Source organism: Scomber japonicus, chromosome 23 (assembly GCF_027409825.1).
Source record: "Scomber japonicus isolate fScoJap1 chromosome 23, fScoJap1.pri, whole genome shotgun sequence".
NCBI classification, from domain to species: Eukaryota; Metazoa; Chordata; class Actinopteri; order Scombriformes; family Scombridae; genus Scomber; species Scomber japonicus.
The window spans coordinates 16,538,885-16,562,299 of NC_070600.1; the positions used below are offsets into that span (position 1 = coordinate 16,538,885).

The following is a 23,415-nucleotide window of genomic DNA, read 5'->3' on the forward strand; positions in this document are numbered from 1 at the left end:
ACAGGTGCGTTTCCATCAAATAGACTTGAAATGTAGATCTCCCAGCTGCCCCGGTCACCTGGATGCGGGCAGAAACACCTGTTGGCAAAGGACGCAACACTTCACACAGCACTTTTTATGTTAATGACCCGTTCAAGCACTTCCCACCCCCACTTACCTTTAGAGCGCAGCACAAATAACCGAGTCAGTATCGGCAAGCATCACGGTCACTGATACTCATATTTACAGAGTGGTTCCACTTTTTTGGCGTTGGATATGATCTGGAGATTTGTGGTCCTCAGTGGGGTCTGCGTCCTTCTTCACTGTTCTGAAGTGCTGGGCAGAGATGTTAGAAGCAGCGGGGGGAGGACGGTGACTTTCAGCCGGACTCAGCAGGATGATAGCCAGGGCCAAGTGCGCACACGCTTCAGGAGGGACACCAGCACCTCCTCAGGCGCTTTTAAGCCTTCTCACGGTCCCCCCTTCACCTCCTGCCGGCTCTCCCTGACCCCAGCCGAGCACAAGGTTCTGGATTACAATACACATGAGGTGAGGTGTGTTTGAGTATGTGTTTGTATAGTGAATTAACAGGAAAATGTCCATCAAACAACATCAATCTAACCTTTTGAATCTTGCATTCGTGACTTTTATTAAACATGAACAATATATTTTCTAATGCAGGATAAAACAATAGAAAACTGTTTAAAGTAGTTTTGTTAGAAATAATAATTATAATAATTTTATAGCCTCAAAAATGCTTTCAGCCTGATGGAAATTAAAAGTAGGGTAACAGGTGGAGTTTTATTTTTATGACTTGATAGTTGATGTGGTTATATGTGTGTCTCTTTCTCTCTACTAAAGACAGGTTTTAATGGTGATGATGGCTCCTATGTAATTCTCACATGGGTGGGCGATGGTACAGGAGTGAGTATCATAGTACAGTACAGCACCCATCAGATCATCCTTATCCACACAATATGGTTTCTGCTAGTTTCTTTTGATTTACTTTAAAGTCTGACTCAGATATATGCACAAAAGTTCAGACTTTATTTGAATTTTGTCTAATTTGAGGCAAAGCATGCAATTTCATTATTACAGTTACACATTTTAGACATAAAATGATTTTAATTTGCTTTTTAAAGTATGCTTTTGATAAAACATAGATTTATTTCTAAACATCCGAACTGAAGATACTTTCATGTTTAGAAAAATAGTGAAGTGTGTCTTCAATTGGCATCACAACTCTTTTTCTTCCTTATTCCACACGTGGTGGCTTAACCACATTGTTGCACTTCCTAGGTTATCCTAGTGCTGTCCACAATTAGTGCTCCGATTGATTCTTTCTTTGAAGGAGGCTCCTCACGACTTTACAGAAGGTGAGTTAGTATCTGAAAAGAAACTGCAGTGTGACATTAACAGCACATCCATTCCACTCTGTGCAGGACTCATAAAATCTAAGCCTAACGTTTCTTTTCTTTCTCATTAGTACGGATTATGGGAAGTCCTTCCATGACATCTCCCACCGCATCAATAACACCTTCATAAAGGAGGAGTTTGGAGTCAGCGTGGGACCAGGGAGTTCTGTAAGTTTATGGTTTGGCATCCTTTGACAAGATGAGACGCCAGGCTTTCTTTTTTATGAGTGTGTGTTATAAGTGAACAGTTAGAGTTATGGCTGGGGAACTGTGCAGCATGTTCTTACACAAGGAGAAGTGTGTGATGTTGCCTTACAAAAGTGTGTGAAGACATCTTACATATTGCTCAGTTGTTCAACAGTGCAGCAGTCAAACCACTTTTTCGCTTGACCTCGTAGTGTCATTTATTCATAGACATACATATAAACACACTTTCGCACCAGTACCAGCATCATGTAGTGAAATCTTGTATAGCTAGATGAAATCTCATTAGTTATCTCATTAGTATAATTGTTGCACATTTCAATTTCAGCTGAATTGAGCAGAATGTAAGGATGATAATTACAAAAAAATGGATTTTTCTTCCTTCTTTTCATTCATTTGAATCTTTTTCTGCTTAATTTCCTCTTTCAGACATGCATATTTGTAAACTTTTGGACACTAATGTTTAGGGCAAGATCATTTTTTTAGTTTAATCATTTTAGTGTGTTCTCAACTTGATTTTGAATTGATTTCAGGTGATTCTGACAGCAGACACACCAGTGGTTGACCATCCAGGAGGGATCATTTTCACCTCCACAGATGCCGGCGCGACCTTTAAATTCATCCAGCTGCCATTCCACCTAGCTCAACCAATCACATACCACTTCCTCAACCCTGACTACCTCGTGGCCCTCAGCATTGATGTGAGTCACACAGCTGACAGCTTCTTCTCTTTGTCTCTTATTATTCAACTCCCCAACTCCTCATCTTTTAGACTGTTTATTCTGCTTTTTAAGGACTCTCACAGCAGGCTCCCTTGCCCTGTATAATATTCTGGGCTACAAATTGTACTCAGACACGCATTTACATGACAGCACGTACCTAACATGTGTCTGTGCTGACTTACACACGCCAAGCTCACACCTTAAAGTAAAGGTAAACACTCCTCTGTTCCTTTTTGCAGGGCAGTCTATGGCTCTCTCTGGACTTTGGCGCCAAGTGGACAAAAGTTCATGATGGAGTGCATTCTTTCTCATGGTGAGAATACACAGGAAACAAAACCAAACATAAAACCCAGTGCGCCTAAAGGAAACCAGATGTTAAATGATTGTTTGTTTACAAATGAACTGTAGACTCTGCAAATAATATCATAACACCATATCGTAATTTTACTGAAATGTGAGGTTAATTTCTTTGAATATTATATAATGCATGATATGCAGAACATTGAGTTCTGGAGAAGAAAGAAGTGAGAACTGTTTATATAGAAATGTTTGGTGTAATCTCTTTAACTTCCTCTTTCCATTAGGGGGGGTGGCATTAATTTGTTCTTCAGCTGCAGTAAAATAGACACAGGTGAGAGGCTGCACAAAATGCATTTTCAAGGTACTAAAGACCTTAAAAAAGTAGACACTTGTCACCAGGCAATTTCTTTTTTAAAATCTGGTCGAGTTATTTACAGCTTTTGTACAACAATTTGAACCTCTTTGGTGTTTTATGAAAGAAAGCAATCCCACAGTTCTTCAAATCCCAGTCAAATGCTTTGTTGAATGTTATGCAAGACAAATCTCATAAAACTCCTACATTAACAATAAAAACACCATTACAAATTACAGCAAGCCGTCATTAAAACAATTAACAAACAAACATAAAAAACAGTAGGAGACACTAAAGAGTTTGATTAGAGTACACACAATGCAAGGGAAGGATAAGGATAAGGATAGGAGAAAATGACAGGCTATGTAGGAAAACTGAGATGAAATTGTAAACTTTGTTATTGCATATTGAATAAACAAAAATTAGACCTTGCTGTTCCTAATTTTCAGAAACCTGTATGTCTGAGAGGGGAGCAGAGGGTGCTCTGGATCTGCTTAAATGGATTTTGATTTCCATGTAGTTTACATAGTTATCCCAATGCCCAATTCTTGCCCCAAACATGGTTTGTGAGAGTAAAAGGAATATCTATGTCAGTAGCCATGTCTTTGATTTTGGAAATGATCAGCCTGAGTAGTCTTGTTAACCACAAACCGATGTGATGACTAATTTTCATGAAGCAGACTACCAACAGCTGTTACATGTGAATTTAAAAATGTGTCTCCATTTAAACAGTACTGGGGACAGGAATAAACAGGCCTACACAGAGCTTGTGGAAGAAATTAGATGCTTCAACAGGAAATCAAGATTTATTTCAGACAAGATATCTGGCAAAAATCAAATCAGAGGAAAAACATACAAATAAGATCGTTTTTTTTTCTATCAAGGTATTTTTTGATATATATTTTCTATGAAGCACACTAATATTCATGTCACAGAGTCTTGCTTGTTGTCGCTGTAGTTGAAGCAGAGGAGAGGGGAGATTTACAGCTGAAGAGGACGCAGGATTTGGGGAAGACGTTCACCACAATCCATGAGGACATCTACAGTTTTGGCTACATAGGAACCTTTCTCTTCTTCTCTGTGATGGAAGATATGGTGAGATGTCACACAAAGCGTCACACAATGCTTATCCTGTCCATAAATTAGTGACTGACTATTCATGACCTGATGTATTATTTTGCTCCCAGAGAGCCCCCCGAGTCATGTACTTCTCATCGGACCAAGGAGACACCTTCAGTAAAGCACTGCTCCCTTCAGCCTCCACTGAGCAGGTGAGGAAGACACATTATTTTTGTAGTTTTGGACATTATGTCTATTGGTTATAATAACAAAACTAAGCCTAGGAAATCTATAATATGACATTTTTGGTAGCGACTGAAATGTGTACCTAGTGTAGAGTCCTGACAACTGAAAGCTGGCAACAAAGCTGGTTTATCTTAATTACTTACTACTTGATGAGAAAGCGTCTTCTTTCACTCAAATTTCTGTCAATTTTAGGTGATTTTATCTTGGCAAAGTTCTCTGCAGGTATTTGTGTATAGACATTTAACCTTTTGATAACTTTTCTTCAATAAACAAACCCCCACATATGTATGGAAACATTTCAAACGATACTCAGCCCTATGATGCAGATGTTAACATAATTATCTTCTTTGTCACATGGTTATTTCACATTTTGAGTGAGACCCAAGGGTTTGGAAAGCTTTAAACTCTTCAACCAAGTACTTCAGTTACACAAACACATACTTCGTGTTTGTTGGGACAGTGAAATGGTGACATTTCCTTTTTCAACACCAACTGTACACACATTTGGTCTGGTAAAACACCCACCCATGCACTTAAAGCCACAAAAGCACACTTTCACGCCCACAACATCTTGCTGACAGCACAAACAGAACATACTCTCTCTCACGATGATTAGACAAGGTTTATAGCAAAGATTAAATTAGTCATCACAAAGTTTTTCCTTTTATCTCAAATTCAGATTTTCTCACCCACATGTGCTCCCTTGATATTATGTTTGTGTGTTTGCAGTTTTACTCCATCCTGGATGGAGATGAGGATATGCTCTTCATGCACGTGGACAATCCAGGAGGTAACAAACCAAAACACAAAAACAGCTAACCCCACTCCCTTAGTCTATATTTTCCACTCAGGGGATACACACACACAAGCACACACGTACAAAAAACTAATTTAAAAAACATGCTTGACACACATTCACAAATATCCACATGTTATGAGCACAACATGACTGAATTTATAGCTCCCTCAGCCCCTTTGTTGTAATGGAAAAGCTCAACGGTAAAGGCTGGACTGGTTTCGCAAGTTCTCTGTGTTGCTGACAAATCATTCCATCATGCTCAGTGTGTGTTTGTGCATGTAAGTACAGCTGCCTGGTCTTTGTTCTCTTCTTTCTCTACTTTTCTCTTCCTCCCACCACTTTATGGTCTCATTCCCATACTCTTTCCCATTAATGTCCTTTTCTGTTTCTTCTCATGTTATAATAATCTTTTCTTTTTTCTGACTGGTGCTCCAGTTAGTCCTGTAAAGGTAAGGCAATGGGACTTTTGTACTGCTTAGATAAATAGGGGAGATATGGGGTAGAGGGGCTTTATCTTTTGTTGGCTAGAGGAAGGGAGATTTAGGTTACACTGCAAAAGCTGACAAACATATTTTAAGATCAGGGTGTAACACAATCATGCACACACAAACAGACACACTCAAACCATCACCTTCCTAAGCTGAGCTTGTCCTTCATGGCTTTACCTAAAACTTGTGTGAGCCTAATACAGTTAATAGATGGATAAAGACTGCTATGTTAACTTTTAATGGTCAGCAGGGCATCATCACCTGTTCTAAGTTAAATAGTTTAAAGTGCTACACATACAGGGCTGTAGCAGTAAAACCAAGTCAAATCAAGAATTCATCACTACTTTCTATTTGAGAAATTACTATAACTACAGTGAACAAAAGGTTATCAAGAACTTCTACGCTACAATTTTACAACTTGTCTAAGTGAATTGGCCTGGTTTGTTTGAGTTCTATTTGACAGGTACTTTGATTTTTTTAGTTTGGTTCAAGTTCCAGTAGCTAACACAGAGGGGATGGGACTTATACTGCAGCCAGCCACCAGCGGGTGATCAAGATGTTTTGGCTTCACTTTTGGTGTACAGCCAATGGTCCTGGCCAAAAGTCCACAACCCAAACATATTTAGTGTAGCATACTTTAGCACATTAATAAAGCAGGAAGTATTTCATTTGACAAGTTTGAAAATGAGAATTTTGACATATAAAAAAAACAAATCTCAAAGCTAAGCATTTTATTTGAATAGTTGGCAATTTTCGATCAACAAATCAATGAATCCGCTGTTCTTTGCAGCTCTGACACTGCAAGATGAAACCACGATGGAATGACCAAAAGGAAAGGAAAAATCAGTCACTGGCAGAAGAAAGCAATAGAAATGAAATGTCAGTTTTGAAAAACATAAAATGATGGTACCATAGTGTACATGAAACACATACAGCCAATCATCTGGACTGTGAGCTTACAGAAATTATACTAAGCTGTCAGTTATTGTAGCACTGATGTATTGATGATACAAAATTCTCCCCTCTTTCTTCCTGTTACCTTGTGTTTTATTCCAGACACCTACTTTGGAACCATGTACACGTCAGATGACCGTGGTATTTTGTTCTCCAAATCACTGGAGCGCCACCTGTTTGATGGGCATAGGAAGAGCGATTTCACCAACATCACTTCACTGAGAGGAGTCTACCTCACTAACAAACTAGACGAAGGTAGGGCTTTCCACTGGTGTGTTCTGTGCTCACAATGACTTATATACAATTGAGACTGGCACATGCCAAAGTGGTCTTTGACAAGAATCCCAGGTGCTCCTTTTTATATTTTTCTTATCATTTCACTGATGTTAACAATAAGAAAAACATATATATTATGTGACTAAATAGACACCTTGTCCTTTACTTAATTAAAGTTACAGCATAAGGATAGCATGAATTATGGCTTTAACATTGTTTTTTGTTGCAGATGGCCGTATAAGATCTGTGATTTCCTTTAATAGAGGAGGGACGTGGAGGCAACTCAACAAGCCAGAGAATGTAGAATGTGGAGAGAAAGTAAAAAATGTGTGTTACATTTAGAGACAAAATTGGGTTTGGACATTAGTATTACATTCTTCAAGTTAGTCAGTGTTCACTAAATCATTTTTATGTGTGTTTTTCATCAGTGCAACCTTCATATTCATGGGGAACACAGTCGCAACAACCACATCGTTCCCATGCTTCCTCTATCTGAGCCAACTGCTATTGGTCTGGTTATAGCCCATGGTAATTATATATATACATTTTATAGTGCAAGACCTCTTGTTACACAGAACAAATTAGGTCAAAATTTAAACACATGGCATACTCTCCACTCCTCTCTTCTCCTTCAGGTACTGTGGGTGACTCTCTGTCATCGTCGCAGAACCCAGATGTGTTTGTTTCCTCAGATGGGGGTTATAACTGGAGGGGGACTCTGAGAGGTCCTCACCACTACAGCATTTTGGACTCTGGGGGTCTCATTGTGGCTGTGGAGGCCCAGCGTGAAGGACAAGTCAAGACTATCAAGTACTGAACAGATATTTTTACTTCATACAGAATAAAACAGTTCTATTAATTGGCAATAAGTACAATTCTATGATTAGCATTAAGAGCAGTACTTTTCTTTAGATAAATTATTCTGTGCTATCCACTACTTGATATATCCTGTCATTTCTTGTCACCAGGTTCTCCACAGATGAGGGACGTTGCTGGAAGTCCTACAACTTTACTGAGCAGCCCTTATTCTTCGCAGGTCTGGCATCTGAGCCAGCCACCAAGGCTATGAATGTCAGTGTGTGGGGCTTCAGGCCCGAGGAAGACGGCCAGCCCATGTGGGTGGCCGTCACCATTGACTTCCAGAGCCTCATTACCAGAGAGTGTGAGTCAAGACGCTATATAATGCTGTCTACTACTTTCTCCAGAGAGGTTGAGTCTTACAGCAAATATACAGGTTTACACAATCTTAACAACCCATGACTAAAGAACTTGTGAGACATTGTTCCTCTTTTTTAATTTCTACTGTATCTGTATTTTTACAAAATGGCATGCTTTGGAAATATAAGTCAGCCAACAAAAAGGCATCCATTTTATCAAACTACGTCATATTTGGACTCTTTGCTCCTCTGCATATATTCCTTGACTTTTTTTCTTTCATTTGCCTAAAACTAATTTCTAAACTAGCTTCTTACCATTATTTATGGGACCTGCCCTCAGAATCTGATGATAGTGATATTGTTTTGTGGTTGTTGTAGTGATCCTTGTTGTCAAATGACAAATTTGACAGCAATAAGTATTAAGAACATGGATTAATATCACCTCCTAGCAGGGCCGAAGAGTTAGCGTTCTTGAAAGATTGTGTGAAGAACATAGACTGTAAGCAGCCACGCCCTTAATTATGCATAACTTTAAGCTTTAATCAAATTTAAACAAGCGAGTTACATAAAAATGTTCAAAGACAGGTAGAGAATACTCTGATCCGTCATCATCTGTTTCCTCAGGTAATGACCAGGACTATGAAGAGTGGTTGGCCCACTCAACAGATGGAGGAAACTCAGAGACAGACGGCTGTGTCCTGGGTGTCAAGGAGACTTACAGGAGGCCAAAGAAACAATCTGTATGCAGAAATGGTCGAGGCTATGTGGTGAGGAAGAAACAAAGCCCCTGTCTGTGCACCAGAGAGGATTATTTATGGTTAGTCATATAGTTAGTTCTTTGTGACATGCTTTTGTTTGTCAACTGCACAGATACTATCCGAACATGTTTTTGTCTTTGCAACTAAGATAGCATTGATATTATTCCATTTTCTGTCCTTCTCAACAGTGACTATGGTTATTATCATCACGTGAACACTTCAGAGTGTGTGAGACAACCCAGCACCGCAAATAAAACATTGGAGATCTGTCTGAACGGAGAGGAGGATGAGCTTCTGACAACAGGGTAATGGTCACTTCTTTTCTTAAATGAACAGACATACCGTACATCCTGTACATGCTCTCACACTTCTCACTCTCTTGTAGATACCGTAAGGTCCCAAGTGATAGGTGTGAGGGGGGATTCACTCCACAGCTGGCAGAACAGACAGTCATCAGACCCTGTGGTGTTAAACCCAGTCCTGGTCCACCTGCCAGATCTAAGTCTCCAGTCCACTTTGACACACCAGTAAGTTAGTTTGTCAGTCTAATCTGTGTCTCTTTACCTACCAATTGCTCAAGGTCTTAGGAATGTAATAGCTGCTGTATGTATTTTCCAGCGAGAGAGGCTGGTGTTGATACTGGTATGTGCAGGAGCTGGAGTCATCGTTCTGGTAGCTATAGTTTCTGCTGTCTTTGCTGTCAGAAGAGCAGTTTATAGAGACAGGTGAGCTAGACACACACCTGTAATAAATGTACAACTTTATGCACCATATGAGCTGACCATTGTTTCATGTTGCCGTCTGTAGGACACCAGTGTATCGTTTCTCCAACCTCCAGATTCAGGATGATGACAATTGCATGACGGCTGATCTTGAAAGCGGCACCAGCAGCAACGGCACGGCCTGTCTGCAGGACTCAGACGATGTAAGAGTAATTTGTATTCAGATCACATTATAACTTCTTTTGTATTGTATTTAGCTTATAAAATATTTGGTTTGACATGGTGTGATTTCCCCATGTATGCATGACACGTTTGTGTCTTTTTTTGACAGGATCTTATTGGATGACCCACTCACTTTAGATTGAAACCAGAACTGTGCTGAAAAGACTGCCAGTTATGTTTTTTGGACCTGATATTTTAATGGGAGCACCCTCCATGCCAGGTTATGCGGTTTTGAATGACATGCATGAAATGGTTAAATGTCTTTATTTATTGAACTAACTTCATTTGATTGCTTTAATGTGTTCAGTTTTGGATTTGTACAGTTTTTTATTTTAATTTTAATAGTGTAAGGCAGTGAATTCTTCCTTGATTTTATTCTGTTTCGTATCACATTTTTACTTCTGTTCAATGTGGAAAAAAACACCATCCTGAAGACGTGCATTTGTAAAATAAATAAATAAATAAATACTGTCGCCTATTATTTATGCTCATTCAGTTTTTAAAACATTCCCTGACAGATTAACACACAATAAACCATTGCTGTGAAGCTTTTGTCCATCAGATGTCACTGGTGGCGCTGTAACGTCTTTCACCTGCTTCAAATTGAGCAGCAGAAGAAGAAGGAGTAGGAAGCAGAACGTCAGGGACAAAGATAGATTATTGAAACAGATATCTCACTCTCAAAAATAAATCTGCATAGTACTTTATACAACCATCTCCTGTTATTACGTTGCAAAATGTTATTGTTTATCAAAAAAAACATTTTGCTGTCATTTTCTTTTTTCTTTTTTTTAAAGATACTTCTTTATTGAGTTTAAACAAACAGAAAAACATACAATGCCCCCACCCTAAACAGCCGTACAGCACATCATAAAGAGGAAAAGGAGGAAAATAAATAAATAATACTTTTTTTTTTAAAGTCCGCTGGTAGATAATCCAAGACATGTGACCATACATTCATGAACAACTCATCTTTTCCCCTTACAACAGTCTGTACCCTTTTATGGGGTTACATAGTAGAGTGGTCTACTATAATGTATGATAATAATGGTAAAGATAGTTAATGAACCCTGAGGAGAAAATAATATTAATGACAGAACTATCCAAAGTACATCAGACCTGTTATAATAAAACCATTTGAACCTGTAGCACAAGTGTTTGTCCCATCTTTAATAGGCAGGCTCACAAAATAATTACATTTGTATAAATAACTGAACTAAACTAAACCAAAGGTAGCTGCCCCGTCCGTCCTGGGTTTCTTCGACAGAGTGGGACCTCTCGCTGGGTGTTCCTCCATTTGTCAGTTCATCTGTCATTACTCGTGTCACTAACATTTTAAACCACCTTACGCCACCACAAGGATTTGTAGATATCGTTTAACAGGTAAGCTAGGTGTGAATATGTATCCGGGGGATTTATTTTAATGCCACACACAAATATTAGCATTTATCGCTTTTCTTTTGCTTGAGTTATTATGTCGGTGTCAGTTAGCAAAGCGTTTGGCAGAGGCGAGGACGTTACCGCAGCAGACAAGACAACATAGCGTTAATTTTATTACATTAAACTCTAAATCTAGAAAGTGTAGCTTCCAAGCTGTGCACCGCATACATTCATCTTACGTGGTGTTAATGCATCATGTGGCGTACTGCCGTGTAATAACTCATTCAATTAAGCTACAGTGACGTAAATTTTTTTTTAAAACATCCGACAAACTTCCAGCTGGTAGCTAGTAGGCGAGTAGCTGTGACAAAGTTAAAGCTCAAGTTAACTAAGCTCATCCTCGCTTATGTCGCCTTAGCAACTGTGCACCATACCTCTACTATCTGCACACACACACACACATAGCCTATACATCAATTGTAAATTCATAAAAATGTGTCGTGTGTTTTGATCAGTGCAGGTTGTTAGCAGTGGAGAAGTGGCAGGGGGCTCGCCAAGATGGTCAGGGCTGGTGGTAAGTGTGTTATTGCTATATTGATGCATTTAGGTTAAATGTTAATAATTTGCAAGATCATGAGGAGGCTTTATGTGTTGTTTAATATAATCCAAATTAGAGCCTGACGATATATCATCAAGCGATATTATCGGCTGATATTGGTCTATCACAGATGTATCGGTGTTAATGCCGTCCTAGATCAACTCCTACCTGAACTCAGCCACACACACACACACACACACACACACACACACACACACACACACACAGATATCAGATATCAGATATCACATCTGCCACAACTGGACTAGAACTCAAATTTTAATTGAAAATTCTTCATCCTCTTTTTTGCATTTCTTTCTTCTTGCTATTTTTGTCTGACCGGAAGTGTTGTTGTTTTTATGTTTGTGAGATGTTGCAGTTGAATTTCACTTCAGAGATGAATAAAGTGTACAGTCTATTTATCAATCTATCTATATGTGGCGATTGTTTAAAAAAAGATATATAGGCCACATTTTATTTAATCATTTTTCCTAATTCAAGTTTAATATACACATATTAAAATCCCAGTGAAGTTTACAGTTTCAGTGCACTGGTGTCATTTTCTGTATATAACATTATAGGTTGATATGTCAGTATTGTAATGGCCCCAGAAATCCAGTATCGGTTGGGTTCTAATCCAAAGGGTATTAATGACTGCATTATTTCATATGGTTGAACTGGCCTGTTCACTTTCATAAATGTATTTCTTTCATTTTTTACTTTTCAGGTATCTTGAAGTTAGCTGCACTCATCTTTGCCTTCCTCCTAGCTGTCTTTTTGGCATTCCAGCTGCTTGAGATTAACATGGATTTTAAACTGAGCAATGTGATTGGTGAGTACTATCAAGATAAAACTAATAAACTACAGCTCCAAAGGGTACTATTTAGCAGCTGTAAAAGGAAATGAAACAATATGGCTTGTAAAGGAGGAAACAAGACATCTATTTGTTGAGTTAAAGGGTATTTTGTGGTATTGACACATAGTCACACTTGCCTTTTTGGGGCCTGAAACTTAGCACCCTGTTTTTCTTTTTTCTGTGTAGCTAAATCAGTGCCAGAGAATGAAGACTGTAAGTATGGTCAATTTATTAATATTTAATCGTGTGGTGTTTACTCAGTGACTGATCTATTTTGATGCACCTCCCCTTTTTATCTGTTAATACCAGATAACACTTGAATGGTAATAACAACCTTTTTCTCAGTAATATGCAGCTAGAGTAGTAGAAATGCAGTGGACAGCAAGTGGTGTGTTAATCTAAGCTCTAGCCTGACATTTGATGTTTGAGTTTAAATTAAACAGTAGCTTTTTGTTTTGTGTCTGCATCTGTTTGTGTATGTTTTGGTGTATGTGGTTAGGCTAGATGTTACCAGATACTGTGCTACCTTCGCCTTGATGTGTAAATTGAGTTTTCTCTTCACAGCAGCGAAGCCAGTCAGGCACAAATGTGGCCTTTCCAAGGCATGTCCTGTTGGACACTTTTCCTTCAAGATGACGAGTGGAGCAGCCAGTGTGGTGGGACCCAGAATCTGCTTGGAGGACAAATTGTAAGAAAAGTGACATTTTCAAACCTAAAGAAACACTTCTTATACTGTTTAATGTTTTGGGCTCACTGTTTTACAGTTGACCTAACTGTGTCTAGTAAAGGGGACACAGTTTAGCACAACATGATTTTACTACACTGACCTGTCATGTAAACATGTTTATTATAGACATTTTTTTTAATGTTTGTGACAAAATGAGCAATTTTTGATTAAGGATTTAACTATTGTTTATTTCCTTTTTAATGATTCATCTGTTTCTATAAAATGTCTGAAAATAAGAAAGGTGTTGTTAAATAATTTCCTTCAGTCCATGGTGAGGTCTTGAAAGTTCTCATTTTAATCGATCAACAGTTCAAAACCCAAATAAATTAGGTTTAATGTCATGTATGACGCATAAAATATGAAACTTCCTCACATTCGAGCAGCTGCAATCAGCAACTTTTGTGTTTTTCCTTTAAAAGTGACTATAATGATTAGTTTGTCAACATAATTGCTGAATAATTTTCTGAGTTCATGTTTCATTAGAAAAATAACCATAGTTAGTTTTACTATTGAAAGTCATCTCTAATGAGAATAATCAGTGGTTGCAAAACTAGCTTATTTGTTTGACTTTATGACGCACTCCCTAACAATAATCTCCACTGTCAATACTCGCAGGTGTAGAAACATTTGAGGAATGTCGGAAAATGACAAACACCTCCATGCAAAGTCCAGGAACTTTTATGATGTCAAATATTTACCAGCTGTTTTACATCATTGGGAGGGAGTGTCCTTTTCTCTAATACTTGTGCTTTTCTATATCAAAATATCCGTACAGGCGACTCTCTCATTGTTACCTTTGCTTCCTTTTAGACTAATGAGCGGTGTGAAGAACAATGTTGGGAGAGGAATCAACATCGCCCTGGTTAATGGTAACTTCATCCACTGGGGTTCAACTAAAGTGAAATAAATCCACAATGGAGCTGCTGCTGATAGTAACACAATACTGCAGCATTGTTACACTACTGTTACAATGAATGGATCAGTTTAGAAATGATTTGGCTGATTTATGCTTCTACGTTGGGTCGACGTCAAGCTTACGGCGTACCTACGCAGAGCTCTCTGCGTCGCAGTGAACCCCTATGCCGTCCCCTGACATGCACCTCCCCAGAAATGTAACTACGTGTCGAGGCAACGCAGACCGCCAGGGCTGTGATTGATTTGCTTGGTAGCAAAAAATATACAGTAATAATTAATAAATAGAACAATGCCGTGTGACAGTCATGTGCATTACAACGCAGAAACTCAAAACTTGAAATAAGTAACTCAATCTGCTGTGGAGCAAGTTTTTTAAAATACTTGTTATAGGAAAAAATAAGAAGTGGCCATTAGACATAAAATAAAGTGTGAAATTGTCTGTGTCATACCTGGGAAGGGACTAGAGACACCAATAACCATTCAGGTTAATTGCACCGTGACAAAACACGATGCGATGGAGAGACGCAGAACTTCGAAAGGTGCATGATGGTGTCAGGGCACTGGCGTAGTTACGGCGTGGAGGTTACATAGAAGCATAAATCAGCCTTAAGTCTTTGCACAGCAGACACATTTTGGCTCTACTCCAAAGTGACATTTTATATCATATTATTTCGTTATCTGTCTCTATCACACACAAAGGCTTTATGGCCACTTCTATTTCAAAACCAACATGAGTCATTCCTAGTGGTAAATCTATAATAAACCAACAACATTTTCCTCCACAGGAAGAACAGGGGAACTTAACAGGACACAATTCTATGATATGTGGGCAGGAGGTGAGTATACTTCAGAAGCCTCTTTGTTTTTAATTAAGAAACACAGTGTTAACCATGTGTAACCCATGTGTAATGACTTACTGTATCACCCTGTAGAGGTGGCTCCTTTAATTAAATTCCTGAATGAAATTGAAGAGGGGACAGTTGTGATGATGGCCTCATTTGATGATCCCTCGACAAAGTAAGGACATTCTCACAGTGGAGTAATCTCTGAATTTGGCTGCGTTGCTTCAGTTGTTGTCGGTGTGGCCATAAAATGATATCTTATCATATTTTTGTTCCGTAGACTCAATGATGAAGCCAGGAAGCTAATTGCTGATTTGGGTAGCACAGCTATCAGTAATCTGGGTTTCCGGGATAACTGGATCTTTGTAGGTGGGAAAGGCATCAAGACCAAGAGTCCGTTTGAGCAGGTAATATGACCCATGATTATACATGTGATACCATATTTATCAAGTGATGAGGAAAACATCAGCAACAACAGTCTCCATGTCTTTTTACAAATGTGAACATTTCAATTTTAAGGAACAACTCATTCAGATGACAGAAAATTCATCATCATCTTCTTAGCCTGACATCAGCTCAAACCGCTAAAGTTCATACTTGATTGACACAATATAAGATTTTAATATTTTCTGACATTTTATAGAATAAACAACTAATTGATTAATTGAGAAAATTGCCTGAAAGCATTCACATCTAATCTGTTTGGTCAACTCAAAGGAATAATGGTGTTGATGATGCCATTTAATCAAATCACAACAACTGTCTTACTATATTTTTACGAATTTTGATTCATTTGTAATAAGACAGTGTCAGCCTGAAATGGTTGACACAGAGAGATAGATAGATACATGGATAGATAGAGCTTTATTATCATCGTTCAAGACAATGAAAAAGCAGAACCCTCTAAGTACACGTCACAAAATAAAATAAAGTAATAAAAGGGCAGATAAACATTGATTCAAGACATTAGACTGGTACATAAAGTACAAAGTATCTTAAAGTACTGGGCTTGTGCTCCAGTTATTACACACTGGGGGTACATGTAGTGCACTAAAAAGTATATTAAAGTACTGGGCTCACTCCAGTTATTGTACCTTGGGGGTGAGTGGATAACGGTTGACACAGCATTGTTTAGTGGTGCCACAGCTCTAGGAAAGAAACAGTTAGAGCTGACATGTTTTTATATCTCCTTCCAGACAGCAAGAGGTTGAACAGGTGGGATGGATGTTTAATGGTACTGTGAGCCCACTGCAGGCATTGTGAGGTGTTAATTTTAGTCCAAATCCAGTAGATGGGTCTTGATGATATCCTGTCCTGTGTTCACCATGTACTGGAGAGATTTTCTGTCAGCCTGGTTTACAGTTGGCATACCACACTGTCATGCAGTATGTCAGCTCTCAATAGCACCATGATAAAAGTTCACAAGCAGTTTTTGGGTTCTGTTTAATATCCTCAAATAGTAGACGTGCTCCTGGGATTTCCCTATTATCACAGAGTTGTTGGTGATCCAAGTGAGCGCCTCTGTATGTCCAAGCATGTGACCTTTTCCAGTGTGTTCAGCCTTTTCTGCTTTCCCGTAGTCAGTGATCACTTCCTTGTATTTTGTGTAATCTTTAAGCTAGGGTTGGGCAATATGGACAGAGTCTAATATCACATTATTTATGACCAAATACCTCGATATTGATACTGCGACAATATTGTGGGGATGACTATTGGCACTTTCACAAAATGACAATTACACAATGAGATGTTTGATCCTCCTTTTGATCCTCAGTAGTGTGGATATCATGACTAAGGCAAGGCAAATAATAAAACAGCTAGAACAGTCTGCTGAGTTCAGAACATTATATTACTTTACTGTTGTGCAGACTTCAAAAACAGGAAGACAACCTAATGCCATTTTACAATATCCAAAATCTAAGACAATATCTAGTCTCATATCATAATACGATATAACCTGATTTAACCTATATTTATGTGTCACTGATCTTTTAATGTTCTTGTCATAGCAATAAACAGCCCAACTTTGTTCAAGTCAGTTTTTGGGAAGTATAATCTATTTACAAAAAGGTCGCACCCTTCCTCTTGGGTTTGTCTGACCAGGATACTGTATCCATTGTTTCATCTTAAAAAGGAATGTTATCTGATTTCTTGTTAAATGTGGGTGTGTGTTTGTTGTGTTCACTTCCTCAGCATATAAAGAACAGTGCAGACACCAACAAATTTGAAGGATGGCCCGAGGTGCTAGAGATGGAAGGCTGCGTTCCTCAGAGACAGGACTGATCGGAGCTGTTGCTGTAATGGTCAAACTCCCCCCCGCCCCATCACTTCTCGTCTCGTCCGTCCACCTCGTCCTCCTGACATTCCTGTCCTCATGAGACTTACTGTTACTGTTACTGTTGCACTTGTTTGGGCTGAGAAAGTTCTTTGTCCAGTTCTCATCTCCAAGCCTTTTATTCAAATATGCCCACCAGCATAACATTGTCACCGCCATATATTTAGTCTGCCCTGAGCAGTAAAGTGAAGTTTGGACATTGCACTCCTCCTCCTTTTTGGATACCATTACATAGTAATATGATATGGGTGATGTAGATGGACATGCATGTCATAGCCAAGACTTTTGGTGCTGTACCAAATCTGCATTGCCTCCTGTACCCTGCCTTAATCCCGTTGTCCTTTTCCCACTTTTTTTTAATTTTTTTAAATCAACATGACCTTGTGTTTCTGTTTGTTCCATTCAGAGTTATATTTACTTTGAGAAGATTATTATTAACAGGGTCTGAATATATTTCTTTGCATTATTCTTTAACCAAATGAACCAAATTCACTGTGAAACGTGTAAATACTTGTTTAGGTGAGGGTCTAGATTTAAAAGATCCTAATTTAATGAATGATAATATAATTTCTTAAAATAAATTGTGTTGTTAGAAATGTGTGTATGTGTGTGTGTGTGTGTGTCTGGATTAAAAGACTTGTTACATGTAGCAGTGGAAAGCACTTATTTCTGTCAATAAGTATCACCAGTGAATAAACTTAACATCATTGTGTTCACTCAGCATTCAGCATCAGTATCAACCTTGATGTTAATCATTTCTATGTTAACCTTGCCACCTAGCAACTGCTTTAAAACAAAGAATAGGTTATTTGTTCCCTCACTTCAGACTGTTGTAGCTGATTAACTGAAAGAAAACCACTAATATGTACACACTTGTGTTATCCACTCATCTATATTAAATATTTTATATTAACCACGTGAATTTCTAAATAGCAGTAACTACATAGTAGACAATCTAAACAGTGAAGTGGTCATTAATATGGTCTGATTTTAAAATAGCCTTCTAAATATTGACATTAGATATTATGTGTGTTTTGATATGTTGAAATTAAAGTTGCACATTGCTTATTTTTTTTATGTTTCATGTCATAAGCTAACACAATTTGTGCAACAGAAAAAATAGCTGTGGACCATAGATCATCATTCACATTTCAAGGAGTATTTCTCTATAGAGACGTCAAACACAATCTGCACCCTGGATCATATTAACCCTTCTCACTCTGGTTGCTTTTATATTCTCTATTTATATTGTCTCTTTAAGTGTTCAACATTATGCCGCCATTGTACAAGAAAATTATCATTTGTGGCAACAGCTGCAGTTACAGAATTACTGTTTTTGATCTGACAGGCAGGGGGCAGTATTGCCTCATTTAAGTCGGCCTGTGTGTCCTGTTGTTTGTAGCATCTACAGTATATGTTGCCTTCATAGCTGTGCTTTAGTAATATATTACTATAAGTGGCCTATGTCATTCTACTTTTGACTATAATCATATACCATACCATGCTTTGCTTTGAGATTTTATCAGCAGTAATTAGCATAAGTGAGACCTGTTTTGAAGAAAAAAAGAATTTGGTTAAATTTACCCTAACATTTGATTTTTTACCCATTGCACAAAACAAACAAGAGATTCAAGAACAATTCTCAAAATGGTTTCTGTTATGAAGAGAGAGTCAATTTGGGAGATTTGTGGCTTTGTATGTGTATTTAATACTTAGTTTGAACATTTGGCTTTTCTGTGTGTATACAGTATGTATGTATTTTTTTCACTGGTGTGCTGCTGTAGATTACCTTGACCTAAGTATTCCATCTTCCTACTCAGTGTATATTGACATTGTGACACCTCTGCCTCTCTCTATCTGCGCTCTCAAACAGCATAGTAATTCAACCATTCTGACATGTACTTCACTATAATTCCTTCTATTAGTCACTCTTGTAAACACTCTCACACATATTTGTCTATACACTGACTGGAGCCTTTATGTTGCACATGACTCCTCTCAAGGTTTGTCTCTCTGCCAGTGCAGTGGCCTTCTGAGTTCCCCTCAACACAGAGCTCTTCCTTATTCTCAGTAAATGAAAAAATCACTGTGGTGCTCTCCGTCTGATCTCATCTGAGCTCCATGCATGCCATCCCTTTGACATTTTATATCCCGTGTGTTTATGTAAGGGGGAGCATTTGTTTGACAGCAGTTCCAGTATCTATGGTATATTTTCTTTTCTCAGTGTGGACCCTTCCATGTGACCTGTTATGTGAGCTTTGCATATCAATGTGCTGTTGTTTATCTTCATGCAGTTCAAGATGTATGTGCTTGTGTGCGTGATACCTTCAAAAGTGTATGTTCGTCGGTGTTCGTGTAGGCTGAGCCTCCTCTGAGCTCCCATGTTTCTGCACTGAGTGATGAGGTGTAGGAGTGAACCGTCTCCAGTTCGTCTTATATAAGACACGCTATATGATGCATTATGTATGAATATAGAATGTATCCCATGGTATAAACCTCTAATGATGGGATATCTCTTGGGAGCCCGGGGGAAAAGCTCTATAAACACAGGACTATGAGGATAACGTGCTCTCACGGAATGATTTTTTGCATAGAACAACATCCAAAGTCTCTTTTTTTTCTTTCTGGGTTTTTTTCTTTCTCCCCCTCTGCATGCTTCCCAAAATAAATCTGTCCACCAAACAAAGGTGCATGCCTCTCAAAGAAACTCTGAAGACCTCAACTTTTCTCATTGCCCCGTTGTGACCCCTGACCTCTGAACTAAGGCCTTTGACCTGCTGTCAAGTCATTCTCATGCTTCTGTTTGCTCCAAAACAAGCTTCAAAACAACTCTTCACTCCCTTATTTACCATTAAGGCTTTGATGAAAATGCATTTTCTATCCACCTTTTTCTTCTAATTCTGTAACTAAAACACAATCTCACACAGTGAGACTGTGTCTCTCATAGTGAATGTAAACACTTAACAACCATGTATTTAGTGTTTAAAACAAAAGAGGGACTTTATCTGTCTCTGAACTCAAATTAATGTACATAATTCAGATAACTGAAATCTATCAAATGTCATACACATCACAACCTCTGGTGTGCAGCAGCTGTATTACAACAATCTATGCTCATATATCAGTATTTTTGCAATATAGTTTATGGCCAGCAGTGGCAGCACTGAGCATATTGCTGCTTCCTACTCCACTACCTTTATACAGCAGCATCAGTTTATTCATCATACTGAACACAAACCAGCCAGTGCAAAAAGTCTTATAATGTCTTTTGTGGTTCTTAAATCTGACAAACTAACCTTTAGTGTTATTAGACTGATAATGCACGGCAGGTAGGGTCTAAAAAATGATTTTTTTTTGTTTTTTAAGCAGCGATGATCAATATCCCTATTTTCCACATAACTACTTGTATGTGAAAGGGGTTTGCTTGAATCCACAGAGAATTATCACCAGACTCTGTAGTCCCACTCACCTCCATAGTATCTTTATAGCATCTTTTGACTCATTGTTTGGGTTTTACGGGTGTTTTCAGCCAAAAGAAGGAAAAAAAGCATCCAGCATAGCACAAAATTGCAGAAAGACAAAGACAGCAAGTAGTTGGTGAACATAATGGAGCATTTAACAGCTATAGGGCTGCATATGGGGCAAGTAAAAGTTTGTGGAGATACAAAACAAAGCTAAAAGGAGACTAGATAGGATTTATGTATACCAAGTAACCCAAAAAACAACTGAATGTTAAAGTTGCTCTGTGTCTGCTAGATGTGTAAATAAGGAACTGTTAACTATATTAATTTCAAGGGTTATATGTGGCTTGTTTACAATGCCACCGAGTTACTGCATGTTTAAGCATGTTTCTTGTGAGTTCCCCAACTTTATACGAAATCTCTGGAGTGCTCCTTTAATGTAAATAATTCCCTTCACCGGAGAAAGTTACATTTTTGGTCATTTTACACCCACATGTCAGTGATTTTCATTCGTCTGATAAGTGCCTCTGCTGCTTTACAAACAGTTATTTGCGCCTTCCTATATTGTCTGTAGGCTGTAACGACTCCCTTAATCTGTCCCTTATCTGATGCCGAACCCCAAACAGAGCCCAGCCCTGTTGTTTACTTCCAGCTTCGCACATTAACCCCCTGACTCCTTCAAACTTTTATTCCCCAACTGTTTCTTTCAGGTTCCTCAACCCCCATTCTTGAACCCCCTTCCCCCTTAATTTCAGAAGTGACCTCACTGCCCTTGCTTTCCGCCCCATCTCCAATCCTATAATTGCCTCCCCAACACACACACACACACACACACACACACACACACACACACACACACACACACACACACACACACACACTGATCCAGACAGCTGTGTTTACACTCTGTGGATCTGTGGGAACTTCCTGCTGACCTCAGCACAGACAGATAAACACAATGCTGGCCACAGACGCTCAGCTGGATCGATAGCCGATCATATGGATCTTTTCACACGTCCCTTTATTTCTACACATTGGTCACACACAATGGGACAGACTGAATAATTTAAAGAGGATCAGACAGAGGACAAGAATATATTTTTTGCATGGCAGAACATGTATGAAGTATACTTTAAGTTGTACTTCTTGTTATTGTTGTTATTGTGACAATGGAGGCCTTTTTCCTAAGTCCTGAAAACTTAATCAGGTTTTTACACTAATGATATGCTCAGCACTGAAAGAGCACTAATCTTTTCACCCATACTAATGGCTAACATGGATCATAGACAAAAACATGCACAGTCCCTCTGGTCTTGTCTGTGAAACAAAGGTCTCATTCAGTCATCATTCTGACTTTTTCTGCTACATTGAGCTCAGGAAGTTGAGGTGGATCAAATTGCTACTGGTGAAAAATAGACACAACCCAACCAAAACAGTGCTTTGCAAAGTTGTGTTGTACTTATTCAGATCATTTGAGGCATTGTTAAAAAAGGTCACTATTGTCATATTGTGTAAAAGCTAAAACAGAGGATGTGAATATTATCTTTTCAAGCAACAAACTATATATGTGGCTTCATAATGCATTCAGGCTGCATGATATTGTGATTAAAATATAAATATAAAGTATTAAAGATTAAAGTGCTGGAGATGAAAGAAAAATACAATGAGATGAGTCCAGAAAAAAAGAAAGTCCTGTCTTTATTGTGGTTTACAAAAGTGAATGGTTTAGAAGCACCAAAAATCAGAAATAGACTTTGAAGCTCAACAGTCAAACCATCATGGACAAGACACCCTTGAAGACAGAGAAAAAAAATGTTAATCTACAATTCCATTATCTTTTGATCAAAAGCTCAGAACAGAAAAGTGAATTCTGAACTGAACTGAATGGCCCTCAACGTCAGATTGTTTCAATTAATATGTTTAAAAAATAATAATTTTTAAACGTTGTTCAGTCTTAGTTGTTGTTTTCTTGACACAAAATACAAATTTGTGTTTTACTTTTCATTATTTTTGTGAACATTTGGGTCATGTCCCTTCAAGCCTTTAGCAATATTGAAATTGCAGTGGTTGTGCACTTCAGTATTCCTACTTACGTCAGCTTGCAAGCAAGGAGTGTACATCCAAGCACATAAAGGCTTTCTGGAAATTGGTGCAGTGAACATGTTAACATGGCCCATAGACCTTCACTTTTGTCAACACAAAGTCTGCTTCATTCATTATGCAACAGTAGCTGCAGTCTAGACAACACTCTGCTCTCCTTTCCCTGTGTTTCCTCTCCAGAGTAATGCACAGTGCTTTAGGTCATCAGTGCACTTGACATTCCAGTTAATGTCTTGTTTAATATATGTATAATATACATTCACTGTCATATTCTAAAAGCTATAAAGAAAAAACACGTGAGATCTCCATAAAACCTTCTGGTGGAGAGGATCATTAACCCCTTATTTGAGTTGATATGAGTTGCATGTGTGAGCGGGAACCGTTCAAAACAAATCAATGACTTTGAAATGAGTTGCTACTCTTGTGTATATGTGACATTATAAAAAGTACCAGAATGATTACATGCTTACTCACAGAGCCATAACTACAGCAGCTGGTATTGAGAAAGCAGTGTGAGTAGAAAATCACACTATATTTTCTGGCAAGCC

At 38.4% G+C, this 23,415-nt stretch overlaps 2 protein-coding genes across 5 annotated transcripts; both read left to right on the plus strand.

The window, feature by feature from the left end:
- Positions 1-211: 211 nt before the first annotated feature.
- si:dkey-159a18.1 (sortilin) lies at positions 212-10,024 on the plus strand. The gene is made up of 21 exons (XM_053343946.1): positions 212-528; positions 841-903; positions 1,279-1,355; positions 1,466-1,562; positions 2,132-2,299; positions 2,560-2,633; positions 2,905-2,951; positions 3,931-4,067; positions 4,160-4,243; positions 5,007-5,067; positions 6,621-6,773; positions 7,024-7,121; positions 7,223-7,322; positions 7,430-7,604; positions 7,763-7,956; positions 8,576-8,768; positions 8,898-9,014; positions 9,095-9,236; positions 9,328-9,434; positions 9,517-9,634; positions 9,763-10,024. The coding sequence occupies exons 1-21, from the start codon at positions 256-258 to the stop codon at positions 9,775-9,777; spliced, it is 2,493 nt and encodes an 830-aa protein (XP_053199921.1). The 5' UTR covers positions 212-255; the 3' UTR covers positions 9,778-10,024.
- Positions 10,025-10,956: 932 nt separating this feature from the next.
- fam3c (FAM3 metabolism regulating signaling molecule C) lies at positions 10,957-18,136 on the plus strand. 4 transcript variants are annotated; one of them, XM_053343952.1, is made up of 10 exons: positions 10,957-11,036; positions 11,549-11,607; positions 12,359-12,463; positions 12,674-12,700; positions 13,055-13,175; positions 14,025-14,083; positions 14,915-14,965; positions 15,062-15,146; positions 15,252-15,378; positions 17,165-18,136. In XM_053343952.1, the coding sequence occupies exons 2-10, from the start codon at positions 11,592-11,594 to the stop codon at positions 17,252-17,254; spliced, it is 681 nt and encodes a 226-aa protein (XP_053199927.1). In that variant the 5' UTR covers positions 10,957-11,036; positions 11,549-11,591; the 3' UTR covers positions 17,255-18,136. The 4 variants fall into 4 exon arrangements, with proteins under 4 accessions (XP_053199927.1, XP_053199924.1, XP_053199926.1 ...); XM_053343949.1 differs by having other exon boundaries at positions 13,052-13,175; positions 17,165-18,134; XM_053343951.1 differs by having other exon boundaries at positions 10,974-11,036; positions 11,554-11,607; positions 13,052-13,175; positions 17,165-18,135.
- Positions 18,137-23,415: the final 5,279 nt, after the last annotated feature.